Source organism: Bombina bombina, chromosome 5 (genome assembly GCF_027579735.1).
Source record: "Bombina bombina isolate aBomBom1 chromosome 5, aBomBom1.pri, whole genome shotgun sequence".
Lineage (NCBI taxonomy): Eukaryota > Metazoa > Chordata > Amphibia > Anura > Bombinatoridae > Bombina > Bombina bombina.
The window spans coordinates 521,155,008-521,180,543 of NC_069503.1; the positions used below are offsets into that span (position 1 = coordinate 521,155,008).

Below are 25,536 nucleotides of genomic sequence, written 5' to 3' on the forward strand. Positions count from 1 at the left end.
CAAAGTCATGGACACTGAATCTATCTGGAAACCCAGAAAGGTTACCCTTGTTTGAGGAATCAAAGAACTTTTTGGTAAATTGATCCTCCAACCATGATCTTGAAGAAACAACACAAGTCGATTCGTATGAGACTCTGCTAAATGTAAAGACGGAGCAAGTACCAAGATATCGTCCAAATAAGGAAATACCACAATACCCTGTTCTCTGATTACAGACAGAAGGGCACCGAGAATCTTTGTGAAAATTCTTGGAGCTGTAGCAAGGCCAAACGGTAGAGCCACAAATTGGTAATGCTTGTCTAGAAAAGAGAATCTCAGGAACTGATAATGATCTGGATGAATTGGAATATGCAGATATGCATCCTGTAAATCTATTGTGGACATATAATTCCCTTGCTGAACAAAAGGCAATATAGTCCTTACAGTTACCATCTTGAACGTTGGTATCCTTACATAACGATTCAATAATTTTAGATCCAGAACTGGTCTGAAGGAATTCTCCTTCTTTGGTACAATGAAGAGATTTGAATAAAACCCCATCCCCTGTTCCGGAACTGGAACTGGCATAATTACTCCAGCCAACTCTAGATCTGAAACACAATTCAGAAATGCTTGAGCTTTCACTGGATTTACTGGGACATGGGAAAGAAAAAATCTCTTTGCAGGAGGTCTCATCTTGAAACCAATTCTGTACCCTTCTGAAACAATGTTCTGAATCCAAAGATTGTGAACAGATTTGATCCAAATTTCTTTGAAAAAACGTAACCTGCCCCCTACCAGCTGAACTGGAATGAGGGCCGTACCTTCATGTGAACTTAGAAGCAGGCTTTGCCTTTCTAGCAGGCTTGGATTTATTCCAGACTGGAGATGGTTTCCAAACTGAAACTGCTCCTGAGGACGAAGGATCAGGCTTTTGTTCTTTGTTGAAACGAAAGGAACGAAAACGATTGTTAGCCCTGTTTTTACCTTTAGACTTTTTATCCTGTGGTAAAAAAGTTCCTTTCCCACCAGTAACAGTTGAAATAATAGAATCCAACTGAGAACCAAATAATTTGTTTCCCTGGAAAGAAATGGAAAGTAGAGTTGATTTAGAAGCCATATCAGCATTCCAAGTCTTAAGCCATAAAGCTCTTCTGGCTAAGATAGCCAGAGACATAAATCTAACATCAACTCTAATAATATCAAAAATGGCATCACAGATGAAATTATTAGCATGCTGGAGAAGAATAATAATATCATGAGAATCACGATTTGTTACTTGTTGCGCTAGAGTTTCCAACCAAAAAGTTGAAGCTGCAGCAACATCAGCCAATGATATAGCAGGTCTAAGAAGATTACCTGAACATAGATAAGCTTTTCTTAGAAAAGATTCAATTTTTCTATCTAAAGGATCTTTAAACGAGGTACCATCTGACGTAGGAATGGTAGTACGTTTAGCAAGGGTAGAAATAGCCCCATCAACTTTAGGGATTTTGTCCCAAAATTCTAACCTGTCAGGCGGAACAGGATATAATTGCTTAAAACGTTTAGAAGGAGTAAATGAATTACCCAATTTATCCCATTCCTTAGCAATTACTGCAGAAATAGCATTAGGAACAGGAAAGACTTCTGGAATAACCGCAGGAGCTTTAAAAACCTTATCCAAACGTATAGAATTAGTATCAAGAGGACTAGAATCCTCTATTTCTAAAGCAATTAGTACTTCTTTAAGTAAAGAGCGAATAAATTCCATCTTAAATAAATATGAAGATTTATCAGCATCAATCTCTGAGACAGAATCCTCTGAACCAGAAGAGTCCAAAGAATCAGAATGATGGTGTTCATTTAAAAATTCATCTGTAGAGAGAGAAGATTTAAAAGACTTTTTACGTTTACTAGAAGGAGAAATAACAGACAAAGCCTTCTTTATGGATTCAGAAACAAAATCTCTTATGTTATCAGGAACATTCTGCACCTTAGATGTTGAGGGAACTGCAACAGGCAATGGTACATCACTAAAGGAAATATTATCTGCTTTAACAAGTTTGTCATGACAATTATTACAAACAACAGCTGGAGGAATAGCTACCAAAAGTTTACAGCAGATACACTTAGCTTTGGTAGATCCAGCAGGCAGTGGTTTTCCTGTAGTATCTTCTGGCTCAGATGCAACGTGAGACATCTTGCAATATGTAAGAGAAAAAACAACATATAAAGCAAAATAGATCAAATTCCTTATAAGACAGTTTCAGGAATGGGAAAAAAATGCCAAACATCAAGCTTCTAGCAACCAGAAGCAAATGAAAAATGAGACTGAAATAATGTGGAGACAAAAGCGACGCCCATATTTTTTGGCGCCAAATAAGACGCCCACATTATTTGACGCCTAAATGCTTTTGGCGCCAAAAATGACGCCACATCCGGAACGCCGACATTTTTGGCGCAAAATAACGTCAAAAATGACGCAACTTCCGGCGACACGTATGACGCCGGAAACGGAAAAGAATTTTTGCGCCAAAAAAGTCCGCGCCAAGAATGACGCAATAAAATGAAGCATTTTCAGCCCCCGCGAGCCTAACAGCCCACAGGGAAAAAAGTCAAATTTTTGAGGTAAGAAAAAATATGATAATTTAAAGCATAATCCCAAATATGAAACTGACTGTCTGGAAATAAGGAAAGTTGAACATTCTGAGTCAAGGCAAATAAATGTTTGAATACATATATTTAGAACTTTATAAATAAAGTGCCCAACCATAGCTTAGAGTGTCACAGAAAATAAGACTTACTTACCCCAGGACACTCATCTACATGTTTGTAGAAAGCCAAACCAGTACTGAAACGAGAATCAGTAGAGGAAATGGTAAATATAAGAGAATATCGTCGATCTGAAAAGGGAGGTAAGAGATGAATCTCTACGACCGATAACAGAGAACCTTATGAAATAGACCCCGTAGAAGGAGATCACTGCATTCAATAGGCAATACTCTCCTCACATCCCTCTGACATTCACTGCACGCTGAGAGGAAAACCGGGCTCCAACTTGCTGCGGAGCGCATATCAACGTAGAATCTAGCACAAACTTACTTCACCACCTCCCTTGGAGGCAAAGTTTGTAAAACTGATTTGTGGGTGTGGTGAGGGGTGTATTTATAGGCATTTTAAGGTTTGGGAAACTTTGCCCCTCCTGGTAGGAATGTATATCCCATACGTCACTAGCTCATGGACTCTTGTTAATTACATGAAAGAAACGGTATATAATATGTGTGGGTACAGTAAATGAGCAAGAGGAAAATTACAGCTAAACACAAACACCGCAAAAATGTAAAAATAGCCTTGGTCCCAAACGGACAGAAAATGAAAAAGTGCTGTGGTCATTAAGGGGTTAAACATGTCTCGTCAGTCACCCAAATGGCTCCAGTCCAGCCCAGCAGCAGCACTGATCACTCCTCCAGAGAGGTGGACCAGGAAGTATCACATCAGTATCACAGCATGTTACGCTATCACAACCATGCTACTTGTGGTTTGTTGCTCCAGTCCTGAGGTGTGTAAAACATTTTCTCTGGCCTATTCATTCTACAGTGCAAACAGCAAAGGGAACAAGCCGATGTTTTGGATACTTCATACATTTTTGAATATATATTTTGAAAAAATTGCAATTACAATTGCAATATATTTCATAAAAAACACTTTTTTTTCCTCATATCACACAGCCCTAATCTGAATTATGTATAACAAGCTAGTTTGCACTGTAAAATGCGTTTCCCTTTAATGTGTTCCGTGTCCCTTTAACGTGTAGCTGCAGTAGGTGATACTGGCGGTGAGGGGTTAATGCTGGTGTAATGTATATTTAAGCTCTCCAACACATTATACTGCCTGCAGGAAATGATACAATATTTCTCAGAACAATGCTGCACCAGTAGAAGTAAAAGCTTTATCAAACGTAATCAATGTTTTCTTGGAACATTTATATTTGTCCAATGTCTCGCACAGGCACAAACACATTTAATAACCAGAGTTGCAGCAGAATTAAAACTTATGGATAACTTAATAGGAAAAAAAATCTATTTAGATGTTTCTAATGGCAAGACTGGAATCCAAGCCACTAACCATAGTGTAGTATCTAAACTGGCTCCTGAGTGGTAAAATAATTTTGTCCTCACAAAAAACTCTTCCATTGATTGGCCCTAATAAATAAATAAATATATTGTTAACACTTTCCTAAGATGGTTGAGGACATGTAGTGAAGATAAGAATTTATTTCTTGAATTATTGTTTAATTGGTATTAATACATGAATGCATTTTTTTTTTATTTTTTTACTGGAACAGCAGGTTGGCAAATGTACAAGGTGACAATCGTGGAAAAAATATGGAACAAAAAATAATCCAGTATAGATTTAAAATAGACACCATGCATTCTTAAACTGACATTATAGACATAAAGGTTTACTTTTTTATTCTTTCAAATCGCCAAGACTAGTGGAAATGTCTAGCCCTTCCTATAGGGGTAGACTAATTAACTTACGTACAAACTGGATTTTTTTAAAATGCATTTTTTTTCTTTTTCAGTTCTATATCTTTCTGAATTATACAGCCTTGTAACAATACATAAAATAATCATTTAAAATTATTCATTGAAAAAAATAGAGGTAAACAGTCATAAAAGGGGCAATCATATATCCTTACATATCTAAACTGTAAGAGGAAAATAATCATGCATTTAAATCCAAGTCTTTACCCACACTGTAGACAAATGAAATATATTCCTGCTCCTATTGTATTTTGAAATTTATCAGTTCACTTTGTACACAATTTGCCCACTACAAACATATAATAAAAAATAAAATATATTTCAAAACAAATATTTATATTTCATTTTAGGTTTAAAACTGTTTACATTACTAGTTGACCTTGAGCTTGGTCTTCTACAGACATGATACATATTTGGGTAAAATCTAAACATGTGATCAGTAAATGAACAGTTTTTTTCCTTGGAACCACAAAAACAATCTGAAATTGTTTCAGTAATGAGGCTTCAATCCCCAGTGTTTTACAGCAGCAGTTTCAGTCTTTACCTGAAATTAACAATGTGTTGTACAAAAACCTAACAACAAAAAAACATGGGACCCTTTAAGTCAATGCAACCGTAATGGCAGATCAGAGATAAATTGTTGTAAAAATGGTGTAGATGCGTCAATTCTGGGTTTGTCAGTTATTTTGGAATACAAAAGAAAACAACGGATTCAAAAACATACATCAATACTGGCCACACACCCATCAAAAGTATATTTTACACAAATGTATACTCTATTTCATTTTGGTACTTTAGCAATACTTTACCAGTTATCTGCCAAACGGCATATATGATCAGTTCAACATTGGCAAAACACATGCATGTTATAATTGATCCCTGAAACACTGAAATCCGTGTGGTCCCTCATTCCTGTCTCTACTTACACTAGAATACATTTTAATTGTTATTTGTTTACAAAACAAATGAACACATTTTAACTAAGTTTGTCCGAAACGCATTGATTTAGTTACTTCATTAATATATACGAGAAACTAAATGAACTGATGAACGCACTTGGACAAAATTTGATTAAATTTGTTCATTCATTTTGGAAACAAATGACAAAGAAAGAACAAAAACAAATATTCTCACGTCTACTAAACACCATTCAGAGATTTGTGATGTTACCAGAAACACCTTGCTACATGCTTGTATTGTTCTAGTGACTTTAAATGAAAGGAGACAGCAATGTCAAAAGTATAGAAGACGGCCTTTTGTATTAAGAAAAGCAGGGAGTAATGTATATTATGCAATAGCAATTACACATTTTGACACAGAGATAATTAAAACAGAATGGTAAGATTTCTGAATTAACGAAACTAAGGTGTTACACTGAACACCACCAGATTTTACTCAGGATAAGGCATTGGGTTAACTAATCAGACATTGTAGTTAACAATGTCATAATCCAGAAGTTTGTTTATTGTAAATACATTTTATATTCTGGGGGAAAAAAATACCAAAATACATATTGTAGTTGTGTCTTTCCAGCAGAAACAAAATTATATTATTTATCATGTCAATCTGATTTATTTTACCACTTCAAGTAGAAGATAATGTAAACTATTTATACAGATACAACGTCATTTACCACTATTATGGTCTTAATTCTTGTAAATTATTTTTCATTTCACAGTCAGAGCGACTTGTCCAGTGCATTTTAAACTGTCAACACAAAACAGACATCACTAGCAGAGAATGATTCTGCTACAGCCCTAAAGGGCAGACAACACTAGCAGAGAATGATTCTGCAACAGCCCTAAGGGGCAGACATCACTAGCAGGGAATGATTCTGCTACAGCCTTAAGGGACAGATAAAGCCACATTGACAAAATAGTCACAAACGAATCTTGCTTTATTCATTGCTTTTCTTCTTGTGTCTCTTGTGTTGATGGCTGGCTAAATGTTGAAAGCCACGAAGACATAGCTGACTTTGCACTGATAAGTGCACCTCCTACCGACTGCCCTGCAAGAATAAGAGGAAAAAAAAAAAAAAAGCTGATTATGTTGACAACCAAGTTCATGGCCACAAGTTGGATGACATGATTTCAGAACAATTTGTGTTGCTATAAACATATTTTCATTATATATTACAAACACCTCCGGAAAAGTCTTGTAATTATACTAGAAAAAATGTTCAAATACATTTTGCTCAGCCAATCGAATAGGCATTAATTTTAAATACATAGTGCTTATTTGGTGCTAAGTAAAAACATAATTTATGCTTACCTGATAAATTCCTTTCTTCTGTTGTGTGATCAGTCCACGGGTCATCATTACTTCTGGGATATTATCTGCTCCCCTACAGGAAGTGCAAGAGGATTCACCCAGCAGAGTTGCTATATAGCTCCTCCCCTCTACGTCACCTCCAGTCATTCGACCAAAGACCAACGAGAAAGGAGAAACCAAGGGTGTAGTGGTGACTGAATTATAATTTAAAAAATATGTACCTGCCTTAAAAAACAGGGCGGGCCGTGGACTGATCACACAACAGAAGAAAGGAATTTATCAGGTAAGCATAAATTATGTTTTCTTCTGTTATGTGTGATCAGTCCACGGGTCATCATTACTTCTGGGATACCAATACCAAAGCAAAAGTACACGGATGACGGGAGGGATAGGCAGGCTCATTATACAGAAGGAACCACTGCCTGAAGAACCTTTCTCCCAAAAATAGCCTCCGAAGAAGCAAAAGTGTCAAATTTGTAAAATTTGGAAAAAGTATGAAGCGAAGACCAAGTTGCAGCCTTGCAAATCTGTTCAACAGAGGCCTCATTCTTAAAGGCCCAAGTGGAAGCCACAGCTCTAGTGGAATGAGCTGTAATTCTTTCAGGAGGCTGCTGTCCAGCAGTCTCATAGGCTAAACGTATTATGCTACGAAGCCAAAAAGAGAGAGAGGTAGCAGAAGCTTTTTGACCTCTCCTCTGTCCAGAATAAACGACAAACAGGGAAGAAGTTTGGCGAAAATCTTTAGTTGCCTGCAAGTAGAACTTGAGGGCACGAACTACATCCAGATTGTGTAGAAGACGTTCCTTCTTTGAAGAAGGATTTGGACACAAGGATGGAACAACAATCTCTTGATTGATATTCCTGTTAGAGACAACCTTAGGTAAGAACCCAGGTTTAGTACGCAGAACTACCTTGTCTGAGTGAAAGATCAGATAAGGAGAATCACAATGTAGGGCTGATAACTCAGAGACTCTTCGAGCCGAGGAAATAGCCATTAAAAATAGAACTTTCCAAGATAACAATTTTATATCAATGGAATGAAGGGGTTCAAACGGAACACCCTGTAAAACGTTAAGAACTAAGTTTAAACTCCATGGCGGAGCAACAGTTTTAAACACAGGCTTGATCCTAGCTAAAGCCTGACAAAAGGCCTGGACGTCTGAATTTTCTGACAGACGCCTGTGTAACAAGATGGACAGAGCTGAGATCTGTCCCTTTAATGAGCTAGCCGATAAACCCTTTTCTAAACCTTCTTGTAGAAAAGACAATATCCTAGGAATCCTAACCTTACTCCAGGAGTAATCTTTGGATTCACACCAGTATAGGTATTTACGCCATATTTTATGGTAAATCTTTCTGGTAACAGGCTTCCTAGCCTGTATCAGGGTATCAATAACCGACTCAGAAAAACCACGTTTTGATAAAATCAAGCGTTCAATTTCCAAGCAGTCAGCTTCAGAGAAGTTAGACTTTGATGTTTGAATGGACCCTGAATCAGAAGGTCCTGTCTTAGAGGTAGAGACCAAGGCGGACAGGATGACATGTCCACTAGATCTGCATACCAAGTCCTGCGCGGCCATGCAGGCGCTATTAGAATCACTGATGCTCTCTCCTGTTTGATTTTGGCAATCAATCGAGGAAGCAGTGGGAAGGGTGGAAACACATAAGCCATCCTGAAGTTCCAAGGTGCTGTCAAAGCATCTATCAGAACCGCTCCCGGATCCCTGGATCTGGATCCGTAACGAGGAAGTTTGGCGTTCTGACGAGACGCCATGAGATCTATCTCTGGTTTGCCCCAACGTCGAAGTATTTGGGCAAAGACCTCCGGATGAAGTTCCCACTCCCCCGGATGAAGAGTCTGGCGACTCAAGAAATCCGCCTCCCAGTTCTCCACTCCCGGGATGTGGATTGCTGACAGGTGGCAAGAGTGAGACTCTGCCCAGCGAATTATCTTTGATACTTCTATCATTGCTAGGGAGCTTCTTGTCCCTCCTTGATGGTTGATGTAAGCTACAGTCGTGATGTTGTCCGACTGAAACCTGATGAACCCCCGAGTCTTTAACTGGGGCCAAGCTAGAAGGGCATTGAGAACTGCTCTCAATTCCAGAATGTTTATTGGCAGGAGACTTTCCTCCTGACTCCATTGTCCCTGAGCCTTCAGAGAATTCCAGACAGCGCCCCAACCTACAAGGCTGGCGTCTGTTGTTACAATTGTCCAGTCCGGCCTGCTGAACGGCATCCCCCTGGACAGATGTGGCCGAGAAAGCCACCATAGAAGAGAGTTTCTGGTCTCTTGATCCAGATTCAGAGTGGGGGACAAATCTGAGTAATCCCCATTCCACTGACTCAGCATGCACAATTGCAGCGGTCTGAGATGTAGGCGTGCAAAGGGAACTATGTCCATTGCTGCTACCATTAAGCCGATCACCTCCATGCATTGAGCTACTGACGGGAGTTGAATGGAATGAAGGACACGGCATGCATTTAGAAGCTTTGTTAATCTGTCTTCTGTCAGATAAATCTTCATTTCTACAGAATCTATAAGAGTCCCCAAGAATGGAACTCTTGTGAGAGGAAAGAGAGAACTCTTCTTTTCGTTCACTTTCCATCCATGCGACCTTAGAAATGCCAGAACTAACTCTGTATGAGACTTGGCAGTTTGAAAGCTTGAAGCTTGTATCAGAATGTCGTCTAGGTACGGAGCTACCGAAATTCCTCGCGGTCTCAGAACCGCTAGAAGGGCACCCAGAACCTTTGTGAAGATTCTTGGAGCCGTAGCCAATCCGAATGGAAGGGCTACAAACTGGTAATGCCTGTCTAAGAAGGCAAACCTTAGATACCGGTAATGATCTTTGTGAATCGGTATGTGAAGGTAAGCATCCTTTAAATCCACTGTGGTCATGTATTGACCCTTTTGGATCATGGGTAAGATTGTCCGAATAGTTTCCATTTTGAACGATGGAACTCTTAGGAATTTGTTTAGTATCTTTAAATCCAAGATTGGCCTGAAAGTTCCCTCTTTTTTGGGAACCACAAACAGGTTTGAGTAAAACCCTTGTCCTTGTTCCGACCGCGGAACCGGATGGATCACTCCCATTAATAATAGATCTTGTACACAGCGTAGAAACGCGTCTTTCTTTATTTGGTTTGTTGACAACCTTGACAGATGAAATCTCCCTCTTGGGGGAGATAATTTGAAGTCTAGAAGGTATCCCTGAGATATGATCTCTAGCGCCCAGGGATCCTGGACATCTCTTGCCCAAGCCTGGGCGAAGAGAGAGAGTCTGCCCCCCACTAGATCCGGTCCCGGATCGGGGGCCCTCGGTTCATGCTGTCTTAGGGGCAGCAGCAGGTTTTCTGGCCTGCTTGCCCTTATTCCAGGACTGGTTAGGTTTCCAGCCTTGTCTGTAACGAGCAACAGCTCCTTCCTGTTTTGGTGCAGTGGAAGTTGATGCTGCACCTGCTTTGAAATTCCGAAAGGGACGAAAATTAGACTGTCTAGCCTTAGCTTTGGCTTTGTCTTGAGGTAGAGCGTGGCCCTTACCTCCTGTAATGTCAGCAATAATTTCTTTCAAACCGGGCCCAAATAAAGTTTGCCCCTTGAAAGGTATATTAAGTAATTTGGACTTAGAAGTTACATCAGCTGACCAGGATTTTAGCCACAGCGCCCTACGTGCCTGAATGGCGAATCCTGAATTCTTAGCCGTAAGTTTGGTTAAATGTACTACGGCCTCCGAAACGAATGAATTAGCTAGTTTAAGGACTCTAAGCCTGTCCGTAATGTCGTCCAGCGTAGCTGAACTAAGGTTCTCTTCCAGAGACTCAATCCAAAATGCTGCCGCAGCCGTGATCGGCGCGATGCATGCAAGGGGTTGTAATATAAAACCTTGTTGAACAAACATTTTCTTAAGGTAACCCTCTAATTTTTTATCCATAGGATCTGAAAAAGCACAGCTATCCTCCACCGGGATAGTGGTACGCTTAGCTAAAGTAGAAACTGCTCCCTCCACCTTAGGGACCGTTTGCCATAAGTCCCGTGTGGTGGCGTCTATTGGAAACATCTTTCTAAATATTGGAGGGGGTGAGAACGGCACACCGGGTCTATCCCACTCCTTAGTAACAATTTCAGTTAATCTCTTAGGTATAGGAAAAACGTCAGTACTCGCCGGTACCGCAAAGTATTTATCCAACCTACACATTTTCTCTGGTATTGCAACAGTGTTACAATCGTTGAGAGCTGCTAAGACCTCCCCTAGTAATACACGGAGGTTTTCCAATTTAAATTTAAAATTTGAAATATCTGAATCCAATCTGTTTGGATCAGAACCGTCACCTACAGAATGAAGCTCTCCGTCCTCATGCTCTGCAAGCTGTGACGCAGTATCAGACATGGCCCTAGAATTATCAGCGCACTCTGTTCTCACCCCAGAGTGATCACGCTTGCCTCTTAGTTCTGGTAATTTAGCCAAAACTTCAGTCATAACAGTAGCCATATCTTGTAATGTTATCTGTAATGGCTGCTCAGATGTACCAGGCGCCATAATATCACGCACCTCCCGGGCGGGAGATGCAGGTACTGACACGTGAGGCGAGTTAGTCGGCATAACTCTCCCCTCGCTGTTTGGTGAAATTTGTTCAATTTGTACAGATTGGCTTTTATTTAAAGTAGCATCAATACAGTTAGTACATAAATTTCTATTGGGCTCCACCTTGGCATTGGAACAAATGACACAGGTATCTTCCTCTGAATCAGACATGTTTAACACACTAGCAATAAACATGCAACTCGGTTACAATTTTATTTAATAAAAACGTACTGTGCCTCAAGAAGCACTAAACGATTAAATGACAGTTGAAATAATGAACTGAAAAACAGTTATAGCATCACTCTTAACAAACAACACAACTTTTTAGCAAAGGTTTGTTCCCATTAGTAAAATAACACTAATTAAATTTTAAACATAAAAATTACAGAGCAACGTTTTAAATCACAGTCACTATATAAGTCTCACAGCTCTGCTGAGAGAATCTACCTCCCTTCAAAGAAGTTTGAAGACCCCTGAGTTCTGTTAGAGATGAACCGGATCATGCAGAAAAACTGACTGGAAATTTTTGATGCGTAGCAAAGAGCGCCAAAAACGGCCCCTCCCTCTCACACACAGCAGTGAGAGAGAAACGAAACTGTCATAATTAACACAAGCAAACTGCCAAGTGGAAAAATAATGCCCAAATATTTATTCACTCAGTACCTCATTAATGCAAACGATTCTACATTCCAGCAAAAACGTTTAACATGAAACATACCTAATAAAAGGTTTAATGTACTTTTACAGAGTAATTCCGGTGTAATACCATCCCCAGAATACTAAAGTGTAAAGCATACATACATGTTCATTATAACGGTATGGCAGGATTTTTTCATCAATTCCATTCAGAAAATAAAAACTGCTACATACCTCAATGCAGATTCAACTGCCCGCTGTCCCCTGATCTGAAGTTTTTACCTCCCTCAGATGGCCGAGAAACAGCAATATGATCTTAACTACTCCGGTTAAAATCATAAGAAAAACTCTGGTAGATTCTTCTTCAAACTCTGCCAGAGAGGTAATAACACGCTCCGGTGCTATTATAAAATAACAAACTTTTGATTGAAGTTCTAAAAACTAAGTATAATCACCATAGTCCTCTCACACCTCCTATCTAGTCTTTGGGTGCAAGAGAATGACTGGAGGTGACGTAGAGGGGAGGAGCTATATAGCAACTCTGCTGGGTGAATCCTCTTGCACTTCCTGTAGGGGAGCAGATAATATCCCAGAAGTAATGATGACCCGTGGACTGATCACACATAACAGAAGAAACAAACATGACATTTCAGTGGCCCATACTCTGTTATAGACATTCGGAATTTTAAACACTGAGCTAAATTGCAAAGTGGACACTTGTCTAAGAAATTAGTATAAAGAAAGCAGATATAAAATACATAAATAGGACAATACATAATCAGGTACAGAATACAAATGGACGATAAACTCTTTTGTATGTCAAAGTAGCACTCATCACCAAATAATGGCTTAATTTATAGGGGGCTGGACAAAAACCCAAAGCTTGAAACCAATTTTTTCAAAAGACCCTCACGTCCCTGCCATATGCCACTTAAACTGGGGAAGCTTGGCAAGTGCTACTTAGAGATCTGAGCCAATATATGGACATTTTTTTAAAATATGGTTTAGTCTTAGCCCATCCTTATAGGACTCAAAGATTTAATTAACATTGCAATAGTTAAATAGTAAAAGAGCATCAGAATGTTAAAAATGCACACACAAACCAAACAACTATCCTATAATCTTTGGCCTACTTCTATTATTAAATGTGCTTTGTTCTAAAACCATACGTAGGTAGGCTCAGGAGCAGCAATGGGAGCTATCTGGTAATTGGTAACTACTCCCATATGCCACTTGTCATTGGCTCACTTGATGTGTTCAGATGAATAACTTTATATATTTAATCCCTTTGCATAGGTTATCATGCAGTAAGTAGTAAGATCCACTTAAAATACACATTAGAGCACTTTCAGTTTGCTTTATTTTTCAGTTTAATAAACATCTTAAAATATGGTTAATTTTTACAGCTATATAATACAGGTATACCGACAAAATACCAGCCATGGTTTGGACCACAATTAGGGCAATAAACTGTGTGAATATAGCAGTGTGTTTCAAACAAAATATAATCCTGGATATTTCCAGTTTAATCAAGTAAAGTTGCTCAAAATGGGCTGGGCTTTACTCTGTTCACCTGTAAGAGGGACATTCCGTCACACAGAGGACTACACAGACACGGACCTACAAGGTGTGGGCTTCGCTCCCTCTCCATTGGCCACACTTACCTCATATGATTGAGGTAACGCCTTATAAGTAGAATCACTCGCTTTCTATCCTTGGGTTTTGATCGTTGCCTGATTGTACAGAAAGTGTAGGGACGGTGGCCCTTTGCTTACACAGGAGAGACTGTTTTCCACTTTTATTTTTGTCGGCTCTTACTTATGATTTTCTGTATTGCTCATTTGCTTGTTTTATTTGGATGACCATTGCTGTTTTTATGTATCTAATACACATGCTATAAAAGTTTCGACCATATATGTTCTTTTCTCATATCTTTTATGTATGCTTATGTAGATTCTCTGGAAATAGTTGTGCGCTGGACACCTTGTTTTGTGTTCATCACCTTGCTGTTTGTCCTATATAGCTGCAGACGTTTTTTTTCGGAGGGTTTTCTACTTTTCGGTTTGAGCGCTCCCCCGGTTAAATTGTTATTCGTTTTCTCCTTGTGTAATCTATTCATTCTATTGATAAAACTATTTTAAGGATCAATGAATATTTAATGAGATTTCTCTTGCTGCAAATGAACCTATAGTCAATGTAGGTAAATGCTTAATAAACACCTTAGGTGTATGTGCAAGTTTTTCTTACCTACAGCTTTCCCAGTCTGAACCATGCTTCGGCTGGTGGTAGCTACTGCATTACCTATCTTTTTGCCTCGTTCACTATTCTGCACAGAGCTACAAAAAAAAAAAAACATGCATTTAATACTTTTTACAAGATAAGCTTGATACCAAAATATTGCAAGACATGTATATAAAGATAGATTAGGGATTTTTAGAATTTAAAAAAATTAGGATAAAAAAACCTGTTTGAGACATGCAACTACCAATATTAAATTGGAAATAATCGGAATATTAATATGTAGATCTTAGCAGAATTTAAAAAAATGGTTTGTGTAATGGCTGACTGATCAAAATCTATATAAATCGCTATTGTCAGGAAGATTTGATGATAAAGATCCTTGTTAAACACAAAGCATATACTACTTGGTAATTAGACATGTGCATTTCTTTCGTTGTGAATGCACATTCGCCAATGGATATTAGTTTTGTGAATTAATGCACCATGAAATTTAAAGAAAACTAATGAATACTGACAAAATTTGTCAGTATTGATTGTTTTATTCTAAACTACCTAAAGGGTTAAAATGACTTGCTTTTTGAGGGCTGCAGAGCCAAGCTAATCTCAACCCTTCTTCACAGAGCCCCAGAATGCACTAATAGGAGGCTTAACGTGGCAGATCCCAGTGCCTGCACTAAAATGACCTTCATCCTTTAGTGCAGGCCCTGGGATCCACAGCACTAAGCCTCCTACTAGCGCACCCCTGGGCTGTGTGAAGAAAGGTCACGATTAGAGTGGCTCTATAGGTAAGTATGTAACGCTACAGGTGATCTTTTTCACCTGTAGCAAAGGAACATTTACATTCCACAAATATTCAGTATTGTTTTAGTTTAAAACGAAACAAATACCAAATAGCAGGGCTGCCGAATATTCTGAAAACTACATTTTCTGAATATTCGGTCTAAAAGATTGGGCCGCACCGAATTTTTCACTCGTGAACACCTGTATTGTTAAATTTAACATTGTTAAATAATAGCATACTTCTGTGAAACCCTAAATATAAAATGCAAAATTGGTCAATGCAACAGATCCAAAGATATTCTCTTTTACACTGTATTGTGCAAAGAAAGGACCCACTTTTTACGTATCATTCCTTTCCTCTCAATAACGATAACACTATTTAACAATACAGTATTCACCTAGTGAATTTAATATAAATATAATATACTTTATTACATTATTTTGTACACTTTTTATGTAATTTAGCTCTGAAAATTGTGGCGTTTTCAATGCTTAGAGCTGGACATGCACACTGCAAATTTCTCAAGGATAACCCTCCTACATTACTTTCCCTAATTGGCTTTAACAGATAAGAACTACAAAACAATGAGCTTTATACTTTAACAGAATGAGCTGCACACTCAAGGCCAGATGGGCTATTCCAAATTAGTCAAGTGATGGGTGGTGTTTAGGTATTGGAAAACAATTGCAGCAAAGAAGATGTCAATTTCTTTAGAAAATGTTTAGACTTGGCTGCCGTTAAATTTTAGTAAGACAACAGAAATTCCTTGTAATTGCAGGTTGTTTATTGCCCATTCATATATAACAAAAATATGCAGTTTTATCCAATGGTGTCTTTAAACAATACACACTTTCCCCATCTGCTGTTCTGTGGAACTAAGGAGTCCCAATTTGTCTACAAGAAAATGACCAATAATAAGTGTCCATTTGGAAAGTGGTATGTCCCACTTAAAACTGTATGTTGCATAGAAGTAGTTACATAATAAGTATGACATTAGCTCTATAGCAAGATTTACTTACTGAGAAAGTCTTAACTTTACATCTGACACACTATAATGTCCTTGGAAGGGGTGACTAAAAAACAAACAAAACAATGTTAGTTAATAGTGTCATTTTATTCTGCAGAAAGCAAAACAACTAAAATTATATCCACTGACAATACAATGATCTATGTACCATTACATTGAAGTCAGTTAAAGGGACGTGAAAGTAAAAACTAATATTTCATGGTTTAGATAGAAGATGCAACAAAAAAAAAAAAGTTTGAATTTACTTCTATTTTGAAATGAGAAAGAGAGAGATAGAGAAATATAAATAACACAGCATTTTTTTTTTTAGACACTGTGCAATCATGTTAGTTTAGTTTCTTGGATCTTCTAAACTTATTTATAAAGAAGTTGTCCAGTCAGTGTGGGTTTCTATGACTCAGCTGACAATTTGACATGTTGCTCCTTAAAGGGGCAGAGGGACAGTATACGCTAATTTTCATATAACTGCATGTAACAGACACTACTATAAAGAAAAATATGCACATGAACTGATGTAGAAATTCAGTATAAAACCGTTTAAAAACTTACTTAGAAGCTCCCAGTTTAGCACTGTTGAAAAGGGGCTGAGAAAGCAGGAAGAGAAGACCCTTTTCCCTCCCCTGTTTATGAAAAGACTCATTACACAAACAGGAGCAAGCAATAGTCTGTAGACTTCAGTCTACATCTGATACTTTGGGGCTTGGTTAGGAGTCTGAAAATCAGCACTTTGTTATTAAAAAAAAATATACATTTTTACAAAAACACTCCCAGATGGGCTATATAAATGGATCATCTATAAAACATGTATGCAAAGAAAAATCTAGTGTACAATGTCCCTTTAAAGTAAGACAATTTGTCTAGAATCGACATGTTCCTAAACAATGAAAACGTATATAAACTAGGGGTAGCCGCAAGGATAACACCGATTTGTATATCAGATCAAGCCCCGATTAAATTAGAGATCCCAATAAACAAAACACTCCCTCAGTCATCACGTTTTTTCTTCCCAAAATTTTTATCTAAGAATCTTAAGTTTAAGAACGGGCTAAACGGGAAAATGGAGGAATACTCGCACTTTAATCAAGAATCTCTAAATAAGCCCCCAATTTTTTCGGAGGCAGCAAAGGCTGTACTTAGGAGAGGAAATCATAGCCTACATGGTTAGACTGAAAAAAAAGCAGAATCAGAGAAAGAGAAGTCATGGAAGCATTGGTTAACGCCTATATTCGTTACCTGTCTTTAAATACTGAAGAACATTGGCTTAGATACACAAGAGCCAAGAAAGAAAGGGACACCTCCTTGTTACACAATACAACCCACTCAGATTTAAAAACTCAAAAAATGGGAAAAAGTATTCTCTGATTAATTTAATCCAAGAAAAAGAAAAGGTTTACAAAATGTCTGAAGAAATTTCGGAGTTGTTTCATAAATACTATTCAGACTTGTATGCATTTAGAGAGTCGGATAAACTAAATAGTGAACAGTTTTGGAAAGAGATTAGACCCCTGGCTCTTAATGAAGAATCGCTAGCAAGAATAAATTTGCCTATTGCTGAGCCCGAAAACTGCACGGTGCATTCAATTGCTACAGTCAGATAAAGCCCCTGGTCCCGATGCACTCCCAAACAAATTTTATAAGATTCTAGCTCCAGTGATCAAATCCTGAAGTCCTTTGCATCTTCACAGACAATGCAGATTCTAAAACAAGGAAAAGATCCGTCTAAAAAGAAGTCATACAGACCCATAGCTCTCCTTAACACGGATTACAAAATACAGTCACTTCCATTCTAGCAAAGAGATTACAAAGGGACTTAAAAGATATTATTCATAAAGACCATGCAGGCTTCCTAAACAAGCACAATCCTGCAGCTAAAATTAGAGAGGTTTTCTTAAAGGGACACTCAAGTCAAAATTAAACTTCATGATTCAGATAGAGCAGGCAATTTTAAACAACTTTCCAATTTACTTCCATTAACAAAATGTGCACAGTCTTTTTATATTTACACTTTTTGAGTCACCAACTCCTACTGAGCATGTGAAAGAATTCACAGCATATACGTATATGCACTTGTGATTGGCTGATGGCTGTCACATGATACAGGGGGAGTGGAAATAGACATAACTTTGCAATTTATTTAACAGAAATCTACTACTCATTTAAAGTTCATACTAAGTGCTATTGCATTGTCTTCTTATCAAGCATTTGTTGATTATGCAAATCTACTGTATTGACTGGTCCTTTAACAATTGATAATTTTAAAAACTCAGAGGAGGGCAGGAACACCGCGCTTTCAGATGCCACAATTATTGCGATAGACGCAGAGAAGGCATTTGATTTGGTACATTATGATCATTTGCTTACCACACTTTCCCGCTTCTGGTTTAGAGAGAACTTCACGAGACTGATTGAGAATTTGTATTATAACTCTTCTACTAAACTAATCATTAATAATCTGGAATCTTCCAACATAAACCTAAAAAGGGGTGCCCTCTTTACCCACTCATGTTTGATATTGCCATAGAGCCATTAGCTATAAAAATCAAGTAAGATATAGAGGGTATTAGAATAGGAAAAGAGGAATTAAAAGTTGCGTTACATGCTAATGATGTCCTTGTATATATATCCAACACACTAGTTAATATCCCAAAATTAATCAATTTGATACATACATTTGGCTCATTCTCGGGCTATAAAATCAATACCACAAAATCGGAATTAATGTGGATTAAAGAGCAAGAAAATGCCGCCCGGCAGCTCCCTTTTAGGATAGTTACCAATTCTTTTAAATATCTTGGTATTAACATCTCTTCGCAACCAAAAAATTGATACACTCTCAATATTCCTCCCATTCTTAAACAGATTAAAGATTATATTAAGAATTGGCAAAACTTCCCCATCTCAATATCAGGCCGTATTGCCCTATTTAAAATGATCTTTCTTTCCAAAATGTCTTATATTCTGCAGAATGTTCCGTATTACTCAAAAGTAAAGATATCAAAGGTCTTAATACAGCACTCAGATTCTTTATCTGGCAAAATAAAAAAGACCTATAATCTCAAATTATTCCTACCTAAAAAGGTTGGGGGTTTTGCTCTCCCAGATTTAAGCAAATATAATCTTGTTTTCCTTAGCAGAATAGCGATAGACTGGATCCTGAACATGGACTACTTCACCAACAACAGGCTAGAGTCAAATATCCTGTACCCTTATCTCCCCCTTATCCACTGCCCCTCCAGTATTATTAATAACCAGGTGAAACAAATTAAATCTATTTACACTGTTTTTCAGGCTTGGAAAAAAATTGGAAAACTTTAAAAAAGTTAACTTAGACATACCTAAATATCAAATATCAGAAAGATTAAATCTTGAGTACCCTCTTGAAATTCTGGGTTCCCTAACGTGGCAGAAAAAGGGCCTGACTTTTTTATCACAATTTGTAGCTCAGGGTGTTCAAAATATTAAAACATTTGACACACTAAAGCAGGAGTTCAAGCTTGTGAACAGAGATTTCTTCGCCTTTCTGCAAGTAAGGCATTACGTGCTTGGTCTGACCAGTTTTTTTTTAACTTGGAACTGGACTTGGGGAAAACTTGACGACTGACCGGTGTTGGCTAGGAATGGAATCCTTTCAATTTCAACCTGGTACAATCTATTGATCTCACAAAGGGGTGACTTGAATATAATGGACATTGCCCTTAAATGGGAAACTTTAATCCCGGATAGTACTATTCACCCCGACCTCATAAAACTATAAATAAGCTCCCACAAACTAGACATTCTGCAAACTGGAGAGAGACACATTTAAAAATTATTATACCGCACATATTACACACCTGAAAAGGATTATAATAAATAGTACAACCTTAAATTTAATAGATGCCCAAAATGTGCATTTCTGGCCGCGGACTTAACACACATAGTATGGGCATGCCCAAAATTGTGACAACTGTGGTCTAGAGTGGATTATTGGATCAATAACACTCTTAAGATCAGCTTGGATTGTTTTTCTTTAAGGAAAGTAATTTTTCTTACAGACCAGAATCAATCATCAGCTAATAATAAAATTATTAATCTAATAATCTTAGCCTGTAGGAATTTGATCTTTAAGAATTGGAAGGATAGAAGACCCCAACTATTGGTGGAATTAAAAATTATCTTAAGAAGCAATGTATCATTGAACAGTTAGATACCGATATGAATTCAGAAAAAGATATAATTTTATTTTTCAAAAAATGGGCAACATTTATAAAGATATTTCCGCAAGGGAAATAGACTATCTGATCTTTCCAATTAGGAACTCCGAAATAGTGCTATTAAATATTTAGTAAAACTGCCAAATCCCCCCCCCCATTTTTCCCCCTTTCTTTTTGTTGTTGTTTGCAATGGTTTGGAAGGGGTTATCGGGCAGCAAGGGGGAAAAAAATGAAGAACGAGAGAATATTGTGAACTGTGAAATTAACAAGCGATGTTATGTATCGAGAATATTGTTTAACACGCAGGTTTTTCCTTTTTTGTTTAACTGTGTAACATCTTATGCATTGAATAAGTTGTATTGTTATCTCCCTTTTTTCCTCAATAAAATAAATATATATTAAAAAAAAGTAAGACAATTTGAAAAAAATACCAAGTGAGTCATCTTGTTGTTTTATAGTCTGGCTATAAAATTATTTTAAATTTAAAGGGACATCTGTTTGTTGGAGCTAAAATGGCCATTTAATATACTTGTGCTGAAAAAAAAAAAAAGATATATATATATATTTGTTGTTCTTGTCCTTGTGGGGTGTGCTGCTATCAACCAATAAAGCTCTTTGTGCTCTCTGTCATCCAATGACTTTATCTGATTTCTTACCTAGGATTTACCTCAGCAAGAGCTGGGTGTTTGTTGCTGTTCCACACTCTGTAGTTGTGTGTAATCTTCCATGCTCCAACAAAGGCAGTTCCATAGTCTGACAACACTTTTTCATTGTCTAAGATAAAATAATTTGGGCATTAAACTTCACTTTAAAAAGGTCAATTAAAGATAACTGCAATGATTTAAAGTGATATTCTAGTGCAAACATTACATGCATTGTTTTACACATGAACTTGCCAGGTTAAACATAAAGAGTTTTGGGGTCAACAGTAAAAAAAAAACATAATTTATGTAAGAACTTACCTGATAAATTAATTTCTTTAATATTGGCAAGAGTCCATGAGCTAGTGACGTATGGGATATACAATCCTACCAGGAGGGGCAAAGTTTCCCAAACCTCAAAATGCCTATAAATACACCCCTCTCAACACCCACAATTCAGTTTAACGAATAGCCAAGTAGTGGGGTGATAGAAAAAGGAGTAAAAAGCATCAAAAAAGGAACTGGAAATATAATTGTGCTTTATACAAAAAAACATTACCACCATAAAAAGGGTGGGTCTCATGGACTCTTGCCAATATGAAAGAAATTAATTTATCAGGTAAGTTCTTACATAAATTGTGTTTTCTTTCATGAAATTGACAAGAGTCCATGAGCTAGTGACGTATGGGATAGTAATACCCAAGATGTGGAACTCCACAGAAGAGTCACTAGAGAGGGAGGGATACAATAAAAACAGCTATTTTCCACTGAAAAATTAAATCCACAACCAAAAGAATAAGTTTTTGTTATAATTGAAAAAAAAAAAATTAAAACATAAGCAGAGGAATCAAACTGAAACAGCTGCCTGAAGAACTTTTCTACCAAAAATGGTAGAATTTAGTAAATGTGTGCAAAAAAGACCAAGTCGCTGCTTTGCAAATCTGATCAACTGAAGCTTCATTCTTAAAAGCCGACGAAGTGGAGACTGATCTAGTAGAATGAGCTGTGATTCTCTGAGGCAGGGCCTGACCCGACTCCAAATAAGCCTTATGAATCAAAAGCTTTAACCAAGATGCCAAAGAAATGGCAGAAGCTTTCTGACCTTTCCTAGAACCGGAAAAGAGAACAAATAGACTAGAAGTCTTCCTGAAATCTTTAGTAGCTTCAACATAATATTTCAAAGCTCTTACAACATCCAGAGAATGTAAGGATCTCTCCAAAGAATTCTTAGGATTAGGACACAAAGAAGGGACAACAATTTCCTTATTAATGTTGTTAGAATTCACAACTTTAGGTAAAAATTTAAATGAAGTCCGCAAAACTGCCTTATCTTGATGAAAAATCAGAAAAGGTGGCTCACAAGAAAGAGCAGATAATTCAGAAACTCTTCTAGCAGAAGAGATAGCCAAAAGGAACAACACTTACCAAGAAAGTAGTTTAATATCCAAAGAATGCATAGGCTCAAAAGGAGGAGCCTGTAAAGCTCTCAGGACCAAATTAAGACTCCAAGGAGGAGAGATTGATTTAATGACAGGCTTAATACGGACCAAAGTCTGAACAAAACAGTGAATATCAGGAAGTTTAGCAATCTTTCTGTGAAATAAAACAGAAAGAGCAGAGATTTGTCTCTTCAAGGAACTTGCAGACAAACCTTTATCTAAACCATCCTGAGGAAACTGTAAAATTCTAGGAATTCTAAAAGAGAGAATTTATGAAAAGAACACCATGAAATCTAAGTCTTCCAAACTCGACAATAAATCTTCCTAAAAACAGATTTACAAGCCTGTAACATAGTATCAATCACTGAGTCAGAGAACCCTCTATGACTAAGCACTAAGCTTTCAATTTCCATACCTTCAAATTTAATGATTTGAGATCCTGATGGAAAAACGGTCCTTGAGACAGAAGATCTGGTCTTAAAAGAAGTGGCCATGGTTGACAACTGGACATCCGGACAAAGTCTGCATACCAGAACCTGTGAGGCCATGCTGGTGCTACCAGAAACACAAACAAATGTTCCATGATGATCTTGGAGATCACTTTTGGAAGATGAACTAGAGGCGGAAAGATATAAGGTTGGTAAAACCAAGGAACTGCTAACGCATCCAGTGACTCCGCCTGATGATCCCTGGAACTAGAGGCGGAAAGATATAAGGTTGGTAAAACCAAGGAACTGCTAACGCATCCAGTGACTCCGCCTGATGATCCCTGGACCTGGACATGTACCTGGGAAGTTTCTTGTTCACATGGGAAGCCATCAGATCTCCCCACATCTGAACAATCTGGAAAAACACATCTGGATGGAGTGACCACTCCCCCGGATGTAAAGTCTGACGGCTGAGATAATCCACTTCCCAATTGTCTACACCTGGGATATGTACCGCAGAAATTAGACAAGTGCTGGATTCCGCCCAAGCACGTATCCGAGATACTTCTTTCATAGCCAGAGGACTGCGAGTCCCACTCTGATGAATGACATATGCCACAGTTGTGAGATTGTCTGTCTGAAAACAAATGAATGGTTCTCTCTTCAATAGAGGCCAAACCTGAAGAGCCCTGAAAATAGCACAGAGTTCTAAAATATTGATTGGTAACCTCGTCTCTTGAGATTTCCAAACCCCTTGTGCTGTCAGAGATCCCCAGACAGCTCCCCAACCTGAAAGAGTTGCATCTGTTGTGATTACAGTCCAGGTTGGATGAACAAAGGAGGCCCCTTGAACTATATGATGGTGGTCTAACCACCAAGTCAGAGAGAGTCAAACATTGGGATTTAATGATATTGATTGTGATGTCTTTGTATAATCCCTGCACCATTGATTCAGCATACAAATCTGGAGAGGTCTTATATGAAAACGAGCAAAGGGGATCGCGTCCGATGCTGCAGTCATGAGACCTAAAACTTCCATGCACAAAGCCACTGAAGGGAATGACTGAGACTGAAGGTTCCGGCAAGCTGAAACCAATTTTATTTGTCTCGTCTGTTAGAGACAGAGTCATGGACACTGAATCTAGCTGGAAACCTAAAAAAGTGACCCTTGTCCAAGGAATCAAGGAACTTTTTGGTAAATGGATCCTCCATCTATGTCTTTGAAGAAACAACACTAGTTGATTCGTGTGAGATTCTGCAGAATGTAAAGACTGAGCAAGTACCAAGATATCGTCCAAATAAGGAAACACTGCAATACCCTGCTCTCTGATTACAGAGAGTAGGGCACTGAAAACTTTTGAAAAAATTCTTGGAGCTGTCGCTAGACGTTGGAAAAAAAGAGATAGTAATCTAGACTTAAATACCTTGTCAGCATTCCAATATTTGAGCCACAAAGCTCTTCTCCACCTCCATAGGAGACAAAGTTTGCAAAACTTAATTGTGGGTGTGGTGAGGGGTGTATTTATAGGAATTTTAAGGTTTGGGAAACTTTGCCCCTCCTGGTAGGATTGTATATCCCATATGTCATGGACTCTTGCCAATTTCATGAAAGAAAACATAATTTATGTAAGAACTTACCGGATAAATTAATTTCTTTCATATTGGCAAGAGTCCATGAGCTAGTGATGTATGAGACTTCTAGTCTATTTGTTTTATTTTCTGGTCCTAGGAAAGGTCAGAAAGCTTTTACCCCGCCTCAGAGAATTACAGCTCATTCTACTAGATCAGTCTCTACTTCATGGGCTTTTAAGAATGAAGCTTCAGTTGATCAGATTTGCAAAGCAGCCACTTGGTCCTCTTTGCATACATTTACTAAATTCTACCATTTTGATGTATTGGCTTCTTCGGAAGCAGTTTTTGGTAGAAAAGATCTTCAGGCAGCTGTTTCAGTTTGATTCTTCTGCTTTTTGATTTAACTTTTTTTCTTTCAAAAGTGAAAATAAACTTATTTTTGGGTTGTGGATTATTTTCTCAGCGGAATATGGCTGTTTTTGTTTTATTCCCTCCCTCTCTAGTGACTCTTGAGTGGAAGACTCCACATCTTGGGTATTGATATCCCATACGTCACTAGCTCATGGACTCTTGCCAATTACATGAAAGAAAACATAATTTATGTAAGAACTTACCTGATAAATTAATTTCTTTCATATTGGCAAGAGTCCATGAGGCCCACCCTTTTTATGGTGGTTATGATTTTTTGTATAAAGCACAATTATTTCCAAATTTCCTTTGTTGATGCTTTCTACTCCTTTCTTTATCACCCCACTGCTTGGCTATTCGTTAAACTGAATTGTGGGTGTGGTGAGGGGTGTATTTATAGGCATTTTGAGGTTTGGTAAACTTTGCCCCTCCTGGTAGGATTGTATATCCCATATGTCACTAGCTCATGGACTCTTGCCAATTTCATGAAAGAAAAATATATCACATAATTTTTGTACTAGAAAGTCCCTTTAAAAAGGACAATAAACACCTTGGCATTTTTACATAAAATATTTAGTTATGTGTAATGAAACAACTTTGCAATATACATTAATTATATATGTTGGCCCTTTTTATATAATTTAGCTCTTAAAATGTAGGATTTTCTATTTTTGAGATAGAAATGCACCCTGCTGACTTAAAAAGACTAACCCTGCTACATATCTTATATAATAAAAGGCCAGGTATGTTTGTCAGATGCAGTCAAGCACAGTAGAGACTGCGCAAGGACAAACATACTTGGCCT

The 25,536-nt window shown here is 37.8% G+C and overlaps 1 protein-coding gene across 2 annotated transcripts in view; it reads right to left on the reverse strand.

Moving 5' to 3' along the window:
- Positions 1–4,232: 4,232 nt before the first annotated feature.
- The window catches only part of AVL9 (AVL9 cell migration associated), a 150,743-nt gene continuing 129,439 nt past the window's right edge, over positions 4,233–25,536 (reverse strand). For both annotated transcript variants that reach the window (XM_053714440.1, XM_053714439.1), the window contains 4 exons: positions 20,900–21,017; positions 16,043–16,096; positions 14,249–14,337; positions 4,233–6,516 (listed from right to left, as the gene is read on the reverse strand). In XM_053714440.1, coding sequence (XP_053570415.1) covers positions 6,410–6,516; positions 14,249–14,337; positions 16,043–16,096; positions 20,900–21,017 — 368 coding nt within the window. In that variant the 3' untranslated portion in view covers positions 4,233–6,409. The remainder of the gene's footprint in view (positions 6,517–14,248; positions 14,338–16,042; positions 16,097–20,899; positions 21,018–25,536) is intronic.